Genomic DNA, 11835 nt, shown 5'->3' on the forward strand with positions numbered 1-11835 from the left:
TATTTGTCAGAGACAGAGGGAGAGAGAGCGAGCGAGCACAGGCAGATAAAGAGGCAGGCAGAGGCAGAGGGAGAAGCAGGCTCCCTGCGGAGCAAGGAGCCCGATGTGGGACTCGATCCCAAGACCCTGGGATCATGACCTGAGCCGAAGGCAGCTGCTTAACCAACTGAGCTACCCAGGCGTCCCAAGTATTCACTTTTATAAAAAGAATAAAAGCAGAACCACCAACTGCTTGGTTCTGGCTCCTCAATGTGCATGAAGTCAGTTTGAGGAAATCTGTCTCTTCTTCCTGCTGGGGAGTGATTGGGAGAGTGGGAGGGCCATACAGTTGAAATCCCACCACTGTAGGTCTGGTCATTTGTGCCAATGTTGAAGCCTGAGGAGGCTCAGCTGAGGGAAACCAGGAAAGATGCTTTCTAGATTATCCTAGAACTCCTACAACTCTGCCTGCTCTCTGTTTCAAACCTAGAAAGTGGGCCAGCGAGTGAGCAAGAAGAAAAAGGTACTATGATTAACCATCACTTTTTCTCAACATTTATTTTTTTATGTCAGTGATAGCGCAGTGGGGAGGAGCAGAGGAAGAGGGTAAGAGAAACCGAAGCAGATTTTCTGCTGAGCGGGGAGCTGGACTTGGGACGCATCTGACCCTGAGGTCAGACCTGAGCTGAAACCAAAAGCTGAAATGTCTAACCAACTGCACCTCCCAGGCGTCCCTTAACTACCACTTTTTAATTCATTATTGTCATAATATTGTATTAGGGGTATGACATGCATTAATCCTGCCCTAACATTCACAAGAATTTTATAAAGTAGGTATATATTTTACAGTGATAGTCCGGGGCTCGGAGAGGTAGGAAGGACTTGCTTGCCCAGATGTCTGAATGCAAAGTCAATGGCTTTTACACTTGGCTGCAATTTACATTTACTTGAGGATTCTCCTCTGTTGTTTACACTCACAAGGATCATGTGAAGTAGCTCAGAATAGGTGTGTGATATGCCAAAGGCCACGCAGTTAGTAAGAAGCTACAAGTTTTAATAACTTGTTTCTTTTATTCTTGTGGAGGTAATTACGTTTCTTGCACTAAATGCCAATAGATTTTTGCCCTCCCATACATTTGGCTATTTCATGTAGCTAATTATCTAGTTAAAATCTCCTGTAGGAAGGGTCGAAGATTTTTGAACGTGACACAGAGGCCAAAAAAAAAAAAAAAAAAAAAAAGTTATCTCCCTAAATCCAGTGGCTTGAGCAGGCAGGTACAATCCAGAAATAGCATTCAGCTTTTCTCCTCTTTTTTGCAACAGAGATAAGATTAAGGGAAGAACAAGGCTTAAGATCTTGTGGGTATTTGGTTTGTAATTGTCTCTGATTTCCCTATCGACCTCATCTCCCAGGTCTCCTTTTTCTTTTACTGCCCTGTCCTAAGGGAGTTAACCCTCTCAGCTGCCTTCCAGGAGCCTGCCTTCCAGCATCAGCTCCGTCGTAGGAGAGGACGCTTCCTCCTTTGCTTCTCCCGGTCTACCGGGAACAGACTCTCCCAGCGCCTGAGTCTCTCCGTATTGAAGCTGCTAATACCAAGGCTACTCGGGAGTGAGCGCTTTCTCAACACCGTCTTGGAAGGTGGGTCACTCTGGCAGAAGGGAGAGGGCAGTGGAATTTGTTCTGAGTAAGGATGGTTATGCAAAATGCAAGGAGGAAGAGGAAGCCGATAGGGGAGTTGGTGAGTCAGAGGAGAAAAGCACAACTTGGCTCGCTGTGAGCCTCTCTCAAGGAGTGGAGAAGCCTAAGCTATTATCAAGGTAAGAAGAGTTTTCTCTATACACCACTCCGCAGCCGGGCGATTGTCCCAGGGCTCCGGACGGAGTATCAGAAAACCTCCCCCAGCTGAGCTAAGGATTTTAAAGGCACTGGAGAAGGGGGGCTGTGGAGGACGGCTAACTCAGAGTCACCTGGAGAATCTTCCTGAAAAAGCACAAGCTGCTTGCCAGTAGCTCCCTCGTCCCCACCCAGCCCCATCTCTCACAGGATCTGAAAAAGCAGAGAATGCCAGTGGGGCTATCCTGATAGATGTTCTGTAGATGGTCTCCTGGTGCATCTAACTTACTCCGATCCCGGCTTCTGAGTTCAAGTTTCTATACTTCCTGCAGCTTCTCTGCTCGGGTGCTAGAGAATGGCAGACGGGAGGTGGAGGGAGCTGTAGGTTTTCTCTAGCTCAGGCAGGGTGTGATGTGATCATTGAATGCTCTCATCCCTGACACTCAACGGACCTGGGGTCTGACTCTGGTAGGGCTGTTGCCACCACTGAGTCCATCACTTAGGGTTCAGTTTACTCTGAAAAATGAGTGTGTGGATTATCCGTGTCATGATCTGTCGTGGTTGTGGCTGAACGGGCTTTCAAAGTTGCGGAGCGCTACTTGGACGTGAAAGATTAAGTTATGAGGCAGGCACAACAGCCGAAGCAGAAGAGACTTTTGTCCCGTCGGGCCTCAGACCAGTCTAGGGCTTCTAATTGGAAGTGAAATACATTTATATGCGCAAAATAAAACGATCTTGCCTACCTTCCTAACCCGCATCACGCTCAAGCACTAAAAACTGCTCTACAGATGATGTTACTTGGTCATCATTCGGTAAATGCTGCAGGCGCTGTTTCTGGCACACTGGAGACAGTGGTGACTGGAGACAGGGAAGTGGTGGCGGCCCGGGTCCAACCCTCCTGGCGCTTTCGGTCTGGTCAGTGTTTGTTACCACAGGGTCACCTTTACCCAGGTGCTTATACCTGTGGTTTTTCTGGGTCTGTAGGTGTACGTCTGGATTTCGGTTTCTCCAGTTCAACTCTGAATTCTCGGTTTGTGAAAATATCTTCTGCCATCTGTAATTTGGGGTTATGGGAGCATAATCTCCCTGGGGGATCTAAGTTAGGAATGTGCCAGGGGCTGGAATCCAGGGCTCTTTAAATTGCTGCCTGTTATTTTTCCCCTCAGAATTCCTCATTTTCTTTCTTTCTTTCTCTCTGTCGCAGGGAGAGAGGCAGGCACGGGGAGAGGGAGAAGAAGGCTCCCCGCTGAGCAGGGGGCCCAATGTGGGACTCGATCCCAGGACCCTGAGATCATGACCTGAGCTGAAGGCAGAGGCTCAAACGACTGAGTCACCCAGGCGCACCCCCTCGCCCCCGCTCATTTTGTTTCTAAAAGAACTACACAGTACCCATTTGGGGGTCATCCAGGCTCCCGGGTGAGATCATGTTGATGATAGTGTTTTTTAAGAATATACCACTCACCCCTCATTGGCACAACCTGTTTTTAAAGTATTGGCTGTGGGGCGGGGGGCGATGATGACAGGATGTGGTGAGGTTTTTCTCTCTTTTTTTTTTTCTTTTCCTAACTTAGCTAGTTAGACAACAGAAGTAGTCTGTCTGAGTGGTCTTGTGCCTTGGAGTACGCTTTTCTTTTCTTTTTTGTTTTTTAAGATTTAGTTCTTTTTTAAGATTAATTAATTATTTAGGAAGAGGGTGAGAGAGGGAGAGAGGCAGACTCCCCGCTGAGCAGGGCTGATCTCACAACCCTGTGATCACAACCTGAGCCGAAATCAAGGGTCAGATGCTCTACCGACTGAGCACCCAGATGGCCTCCTTCTGTTTCTTATTAGTTTTTTAAAAAACAGTGTTCATGGCTTTTTATTCGTAGCTTTCCTTAATACATACTCACTGTGGAACGCCCCCCCCCCCTTTTGGAGAAAGGTTAACTGTGCCATACCATCAAATCTCTGCCTTTAACTTTAATATTTCGCTCCATACACTTGAGATAGTTTGGGTCAATATTCAACAGAATCAGCTAAATTTTAGTAACTGATACTACAGAGACACACATGTGCATTTTAAAAAGTTTCCCTTTCTCAAAGGATCTCATTCAGTTATCTGCTTTCCAGCCATTATTCCTCTTCCCCCTGTTCAACTGCTGATTTAGTCAACAAGTATTTAAAGAGCCTTAATCACTTACAAGATAAGACACAGTATTTACCCTTAAGTTACAGCAGCCCAGAGGTAGAAATAAATTCTTCTATGGCTGTTTACTATAGCATGAGAGATGGGTGCTACTCAAAAGTTTAGAGAACTCCATCTTGGGAAGAAGGGCTTCTAAACAACAGGAAAGAACTGAAAGTCAAGTCTGGCACCTAAAGTGCTGAAAAGCAGGGGATTGACAGGGGATCAAAGACCAGACCATGAAGGCCCCAGGCTACAAGTCTTGGGGATTTTAATTTAATCCTGCGTGTGCTGGAAAGTTACGGAAGGAGGGGACTGATAGACTTGTGCTTTAGAAAAGACAGACTTTTATGAGGAAGTGGTGATGCAACATGGGGGCTTAAGTGGGTAGGAGAAGAATAAATGAAACAAGATGGGATTGGGAGGGAAACAAACCATAAGTGACTCTTAATCTCACAAAACAAACTGAGGGTTGCTGGGGGCAGGGGGGTTGGGAGAAGGGGGGTGGGGTTATGGACGTTGGGGAGGTTATGTGCTTTGGTGAGTGCTGTGAAGTGTGTAAACCTGGCGATTCACAGACCTATACCCCTGGGGATAAAAATATATGTTTATAAAAAATAAAAAATTTAAAAAAAAAAAAAGAAAAGACAGACTTTGGCAGCAGTGGTTGATGGGGAATTTGAGAGATAGAAGAAAAAGGCTACTTACTTACTGTCAAAGGCCAGGCCAGAGATGAGCACAGTGGGGATTCTGACAGCAGGGAGGGAGGGGTTCAAGCTTGCAACGCAACATCCAGGAAAGAACACTTTGGGAAGGTGGACCAGGGACTCAGAAATGGAGTAGTGACACACACTTCTCACAAACGCTTACCAACTCCAAGGATTATAGAGGAGGTTAGTGCAGGACAAGGGGAGAGGTGGAAGTTAGATTAGAGAAGACTGCCATAAAAAACCCAATTTGCCCTTTCTTCATGGAGCCACATTTGCTCGCTTCTCCAAGGCCCTCAAGAATATCCATCTCTGGGCGCCTGGGTGGCTCAGTGGGTTAAGCCGCTGCCTTCAGCTCGGGTCATGATCTCAGGGTCCTGGGATCGAGTCCCGCATTGGGCTCTCTGCTCGGCGGAGAGCCTGCTTCCCTTCCTCTCTCTCTGCCTGCCTCTCTGCCTACTTGTAATCTCTCTCTGTCAAATAAATAAATAAAATCTTTAAAAAAAAAAAAAAGAATATCCATCTCTACCGCTGATTACAATCTCTGCAGACAGGAGCTTTGCCTGTGGTATTTCTTGGCTGTCCTGGCTAGCCCCATCATGGGTTGCCTAGATCCAGGAAGTACCTAGATCCCAGTGACAAGAGATGGGACTCACTTTTCAAAAGCATATTTTCTTCCTGGCCAGGGTGAATGCTCATGGTAAGAAAAAGCAGAGAAAGAAATCAGAGGGTTTCCATGGGGATTCCTGAGAACTGTGAACCACTAAAGCCTGAGGATAACTGGGGACAGGGTCAGGAGGCGTGGCTCCAGCTCTGGGAGGGAACAGGCATGAAGCCAGGAGCTACTTGTAGGCAGGGAGGACTTACAGCCATTAATCCTGCTCAGGACACTGAGTTGGTTCAAAGCCAGGATTAGGGAGAGAGTATAATTCTGAAAGATCTATATTCCTAATCCTTAAGAAATGTTAGTTTCTTTGTGAGTTGATTACAGGCCCTGCATATAAAATTCTACCATGCTTTCCTTATAAATGTGCAAAGGTCAAGTCCTTCTTTTCTTTACTTTTCTCTCTCTCTTGCTCTGTTGTTTCCTATCTTTGTTCCACAATTTTCCAGATGATCACAGTACCTTTGGGAGAGAATCTCTTGCTAAAGTCATTTCCTAAGTCTTTGGGAGGTAGGGGTAGAGGAGGCCAATCTTGGGCTGTTATTAATAATGTCCTAGTTTCTAATCATTTCCTCTTGGGCTTGAGTCTGAAAGACCTAAGAGCATATCTTAGCTTCTCCTGTTCTAACCTTCAGGGCAAAGGAAGGAATTACCACTCACTGACATTTCCCTGGCATATAGCAAAGTAATCTTGGCCATGAAGGAGAGATGACCCTCACTGGATCCTTTTGGCAATAAGGAGGAAATACATTGTTGTAATGAATGCAAGAGAAGAGTTTCTATGGCACAAGGTTTGGCTTGGGTCAGTACATACTTCCCAGAAGGTTCAGGGGACTTCCAAGGGAAGCATGTTGCATCTCTTCAGGAAGCAACCTATAAACTTGCTTTTATATTTATATATTCCTCCTTGAAAATCTACACCCTAGAATTTCTGCAGCTCTGGATATAATGAATGGTTTGTGGCAAGTATGAAGACCATCTGGGTGACAGATAGCAAAGCTACACCCACGTGTATTTTTTGACTCCGCAATTCCCCTTCTGGGGATTTAGTTTACATAAATGTGTAATGATGTATAAACATCAGGTCATTACCGACGTTTCTGAATGGCAAAAGAGCTGGAAATAAGCTGGTAGCCAAGCAATGAGGCAACTAAATAAATTGTGGTGTATCTGCATGATAGAACTCTATGTGGTGGTAAAATGGAGTGAGGAAGTGCCTTATGTGCTAGCATGGAAAGCTCGCCAAGACACACTATAAAGTTAAAAAAAAGCAAGGTGTGTAGAGCTTGCTATGTTTTCTGTTATAAAGAGGGGGAAAATTAAGACGACACGTACATTTGAATTTTCTTGGGTGTGTAGAAAGCAAAGGAAAAGACACATAAAAAATAAACCCAGTTGCTACCTGGGGGCAAGGTGGGAAACGGGCAGATGGGGGACATGGACTGGCGCAGACTTTCTCTGTACAGTAACCACCAAACACCAGCGAGCAGATTCATCCTAGCTGTGAGTCCAGTGGAGGTTACGGATTCAGCGGCTGGTAAAATTCTTAGGTGTTCTATCCCCCAGAAAAATACTGTGACCCGTCATTAAGGCATATCATTAACCCTGTTTACAAACAGCTCTAGAAGTTTTCTAATTTACAGCTATAATCTTCATCCACAGACGTAACTGCTTGTCATAGTACTCCACCCCACCCCGCCCCCCCCCGCCGACACCTGTTAAAGACTGGCAGTGTGACAGGCTAGAGACTCAGGCTGGTACGTGCTCCCATTAGGTCGGTCCTGCATGCATGCAGGATTGTAGGAAGCCTTATTTTATTTATTTTTTTAAAAGATTTTATTTATTCGACACAGAGAGAGAACACAAGCAGGGGGAGTGGCAGGCAGAGGGAGAGGGAGAAGCAGGATTACTAAACCCAAGGCAGATGCTTAACTGACTGAGCTGCCCAGACATCCCTAATGTATTTCATTTTTTAAAGCTGGAAGGAAGAATATCTTGGGTGTATAATAATTAGCACCCTGTGGGTGCCTGGCTGGCTCAGTCATGGACATCGGAGTACGGGACTTTTGATTGCAGGGTTGTGAGTTTGAGCCCCATATTCAGTATGCAGATTACGTAAAAATAAGATTTTTTTAAAAAAACTAGCACCTTGCTACTATTAATATTTTACACTGTTTGAAAAAGCTATTCTATTCTATCTCTCGGTAGTTGTTTGTGCTACAAAGTCATCCAAAATGATCCAGATTCATCTTAACCCTTAAAGAATCCTTAACCTTAAACCATTAAAAAAACCCCTCAGAATAACATTCTAGCATGGCACTGGGAACCATGGTCTTTTCAGCCTTGATTATAAAGGGAGTAAGTTGAGGGCTGCCACCAGTCTGTATGAGTCTTGGTGTGAATTATTAAGTAGAATTCATTTCTCTAGATACTTTTTAAAAAAGATTTTATATTTATATATTTATTTATTTATTTGATTTATTTCAAGGGAATGTACAAGCAGCGGGGAGAGGGAGAGAGAGAATCCCAAGCAGACTCCCTACTGAGCATGGAACCCAACATGGGGCTCAATGAAGAGTTGACCACTTAACTGACTAAGCACTGAGGCGCCCGTCTCTAGATGTTTAACATCTAACAACTGGAAAATCATCCTAATGTTCTTATTCTGTTGGACCAAAATACTTTACTGTCCCCTACGAAAACATTTTTTAATAAGAAATATCTTAAAATTTTGAGGAGATGGCATTCTCTAGGGTTGTGCAGTACATAACCTGGCCATCTGTACTGAGATGCCCTGATTGGATTGCGTCAAGCAGTTAAGCATTCCCCCAAGCAGCGGCAGAGTGGCTAACAGGTCGCAGGTAACTGTAGCTCTTAGCTTGGCTTGCCACACTGCCACCGAGTCAGCTATTAAGGAGACAACAGTTCAAGCTAAATAGATTCAGACAGTTTCCAAGCTATGTAAGTCAGCACTGGGCCGGTTCCTCCTGTCCCTAAACCCACAGGATGATGCCAAACCAGAGGGGACCAGAGGGCAGGTGCCATGGGCAATTGGCTCTGTCACTGAGGAGACAGCTCCAAACTCGAGCCAAACAGTTTTACAGCCTGCAACCGTATCCTTCAGGGGACTGAAGCCTGTGCTTGGTTGAGATGAAGGAAGGTAATGAGAAATGGCCTACGGCAATCTCCCTCAAGACAGGAGAGGTAGGTGAACGGTGGCCGTGAGCTCATTCCTCCCAAGTCAGCTTATCGTCCTTCGTTTCAGAAGGAATCACAGAGCATTCAGCCAAAATTTGGTCAGACTGTGGTTAAGCTTTGCCTAAGTGGCCTGTGTAGAGGCATGCATGTCACCAAGCTGTCAGAATGGAGCTATTTCTCTAGGTCGATGAAATATGGCTACGTTCAGGCACTTTTGGTAGCTCACTGGACAAGAAAGTCCAGGAGAAAGGGAGTAAAGAGCCTAAAATAAATAGAACTTATTGACACACTAACTACAAGGGATAGGAATTGATTCAAAGGATTTGCATAGTTGGCTGCCAGAAGTTTCCAGCGCTCTAGGTTGCTCCTTGCTGGGGGTCGGGGGGGACAAAATGGCTTTGTCATTTGAAAGGGACATGGAAGGAAATGGAAGAAAGGGAATGAAAGAAGAAAGGGAATGGAAGGCAGACACCAAAATGGAAGCCTAACACAGCCCTTCTCCTTGTTTCTTAAAGCTCTTCCACTTCGCCATGATGATACCACCCAAAAAAATGAGGCCACTGCTGTTTCTGATTTCCCAGATGGCCATCTTTGCCCTGTTGTTCCATCTGTATGGCCACAACTTCAACTCCCTGTCCACGAAGGAGGAGCCCGAGCCCAAGCCCATGCACGTGCTGGTCCTGTCTTCCTGGCGCTCTGGCTCTTCTTTTGTGGGACAGCTTTTTGCACAGCACCCGGACGTCTTCTACCTGATGGAGCCCGCCTGGCACATCTGGATGACCTTCACACACAGCACCGCCTGGAGGCTGCAGATGGCAGTGAGGGACCTGATCCGTGCTGTCTTTCTGTGTGACATGAGTGTCTTTGATGCCTACATGAAACCCGGTCCTCGAAGACAGTCCAGCCTCTTCCAGTGGGAGAACAGCAGGGCCCTGTGCTCCCCGCCCGCCTGCAACGTCTTCTCCCGGGATATGATCATCCCCCAGGCTCACTGCAAGCTTCTGTGCAGTCAGCAGCCTTTTGAGGTGGTAGAGAAGGCCTGTCGCTCCTACAGTCACGTGGTGCTCAAGGAGGTACGCTTCTTCAACCTGAAGGTGCTCTACCCACTGCTGAGAGACCCTTCCCTCAATCTGCACATTGTGCACCTGGTACGGGACCCCCGGGCGGTGTTCCGTTCTCGAGAACGCACCACTGGGGAACTCAGGCTTGACAGCCGCACTGTGTTGGGGGAGCATTGGGAGGAACTCAAGGAGGAGGATCAGCCTTACTCTGTGATGCAGGTCATCTGCCAAAGCCAGCTGGAGATCTATAAGGCTGTGCAGTCCTTGCCCAAAGCCCTGAGGCAACGCTACATGCTCATACGCTATGAGGACCTGGTCCGGGACCCCACTGGCCAGACTGCCCAAATGTATAAATATGTGGGACTGAAATTCTTGCCTCACCTCCAGACCTGGGTGTACAACATCACTAGAGGCAAGGGCATGGGTAGTCACGCCTTCCACACTAATGCCAGGAATGCCCTCAACGTCTCCCAGGCCTGGCGCTGGACGTTGCCTTACAAGAAGGTTTCTCGACTTCAGAAAGTCTGCAATGATACCATGACTTTGCTGGGCTACCACCTTGTCAGATCGGAGCAAGAGCAGAAAAACCTGTCCCTGGACCTTCTGTCTGCATGGACTCCCTCCAAGTAAGTCCACCAAGAGGGCAGAAGAGGCTCTGTTCCCAGCGAGCACCAGCCTCAGGCGAGTTAACTGAAGGTTTCTGAGCCTTAATGACATCTCTGTCCGTGTACGTGGAAGCTTGAGTCGCACCCACAAGCTGCTCAGGCTGAGGAATGTTCGTGTCTCTACTCAGGCCTAGAAGAGATTCGGCAGCATATTCCGCCCCTGACAAAGGAGTATCGCCTTTCTTCTCTTTTTGGCCTTCCTCTCCATGGATACCTCAAAGACCTGGTGGCCTGGAGTCCTATTCGGCACCACACAGATGAGTGGAGTAGATCCATAAACTTTTCTGTCCCCATCTCACCCAGCGGGAAAGGGAAGAGACAGGAAAACCAGGGAAATGGGTCTCCTGCCGAAGAGCCCACCAGCACATTCCACAGGGATGTGAACTCTGAGCCCACGGAACTCCTGGTGGATTCAAAAAGGGGACAGAGAACAGTATTGGCAGCTTACGACGAGCCAGGCCGTCAGCTATCCGTTAGTGCAAATACAAAATAAGATCCCTGCACAACAGAGCGAGCTCTTAAGTTCACGGGGGTGGCTGTCCCTGACGCAGACATTTTCCCTCAGAGTTTGCCTAACCCGTGGAAGAGTTTGACTTGTGAAGCTGCCATCCGTTCACGCTAAAATTCCAAACAGGATTCTGTTAGGAGTTCCCCTGGTTATGCTTTCTAATTACTTAGTAGTAAATGCTAACTAATTCTTATAGGATCCTAACCTAGCATAAGCATCTTTACAGATTTTTTACACTTTTGGATTAGATATTACCTACACATAAAAAAATTGCTAAGACAATATTTGGTGTTAGCTGTTAGACTGATCGATAACTGACTATCACACTGTGCTTTTAAGAATCTGTAGAAATTAGGCAACTAGCAACTAAGCCCTTTCTTGTGTGAGGTGTGAGTTGTGATAATAACTGTATATATCACCCTAGAGTCTGGGCAAAGGGTTCTTTTTTTTTTTTTAATTATTTATTTATTTATTCGACAGACTGAGATGACAAGTAGGCAGAGAGGCAGCAGAGAGAGAGAGGAAAGCAGGCTCCCTGCCGAGCAGAGAGCCCGATGCGGGGTTCGATCCCAGGACCCTGGGACCATGACCTGAGCCGAAGGCAGAGGCTTTAACACACTGAGCCACCCAGCCGCCCCACAAAGGGTTCTTTTAATGTGCTCCTCAGCCAGAGGACCTTTGGTCTAGTACGGCTGGCACTGTGCAGCCCTTCCAGGTCACCTCTCCAAATGTCTTTGCAGCATAGGAAGTCTTTGCAGCACTCTAGGTCTAGTGATGCATCTGAATCTATAGTTAGAAATTCATTTCGCCATGCCCCACCTCAAGTCAGCTGGAGTTGGAGTCCGCCAGGGTGGGAGCTGGGCTTCTTTGTATTGATCAAGCGACCCTGGTGACCCTGGTGATCCTTTCATGGCCAGCCCGGCAATACCACACCCTCCACCGGGAAGCAGCACTGTCTGCCTTGCTTCTCCGAGACAGATGCCTTTTCGGGACATGCCAAGTACCCACGCAGCTGACCCCTGACACTAGCGCTGTCCTCAGGGTAGAAGGAATAG

General features: G+C 46.9%; 1 protein-coding gene across 3 annotated transcripts; it reads left to right on the forward strand.

Moving 5' to 3' along the window:
* The first annotated feature begins 1305 nt into the window (after window positions 1–1305).
* On the forward strand, window positions 1306–11062 carry CHST4 (carbohydrate sulfotransferase 4). 3 transcript variants are annotated; one of them, XM_082711109.1, is made up of 2 exons: window positions 1306–1618; window positions 9062–11062. In XM_082711109.1, exon 2 carries the CDS (start codon window positions 9077–9079, stop codon window positions 10235–10237), a length of 1161 nt encoding a protein of 386 aa, XP_082567235.1. In that variant the 5' UTR covers window positions 1306–1618; window positions 9062–9076; the 3' UTR covers window positions 10238–11062. The 3 variants fall into 3 exon arrangements, with proteins under 3 accessions (XP_082567235.1, XP_082567234.1, XP_082567236.1); XM_082711108.1 differs by lacking the exon at window positions 1306–1618 and adding an exon at window positions 1634–1797; XM_082711110.1 differs by lacking the exon at window positions 1306–1618 and adding an exon at window positions 1634–1797 and having other exon boundaries at window positions 9266–11062.
* The last annotated feature ends 773 nt before the right edge of the window (window positions 11063–11835 follow it).

The sequence above is a fragment of the Mustela nivalis genome, assembly GCF_964662115.1.
Source record: "Mustela nivalis genome assembly, chromosome: 18".
In the NCBI taxonomy this organism is placed as follows: Eukaryota; Metazoa; Chordata; class Mammalia; order Carnivora; family Mustelidae; genus Mustela; species Mustela nivalis.

Coding starts and splice junctions, on each gene's coding strand:
- CHST4 (XM_082711109.1), top strand. CDS start 9,077: ATGATGATACCACCCAAAAAAATGAGGCCACTGCTGTTTCTGATTTCC.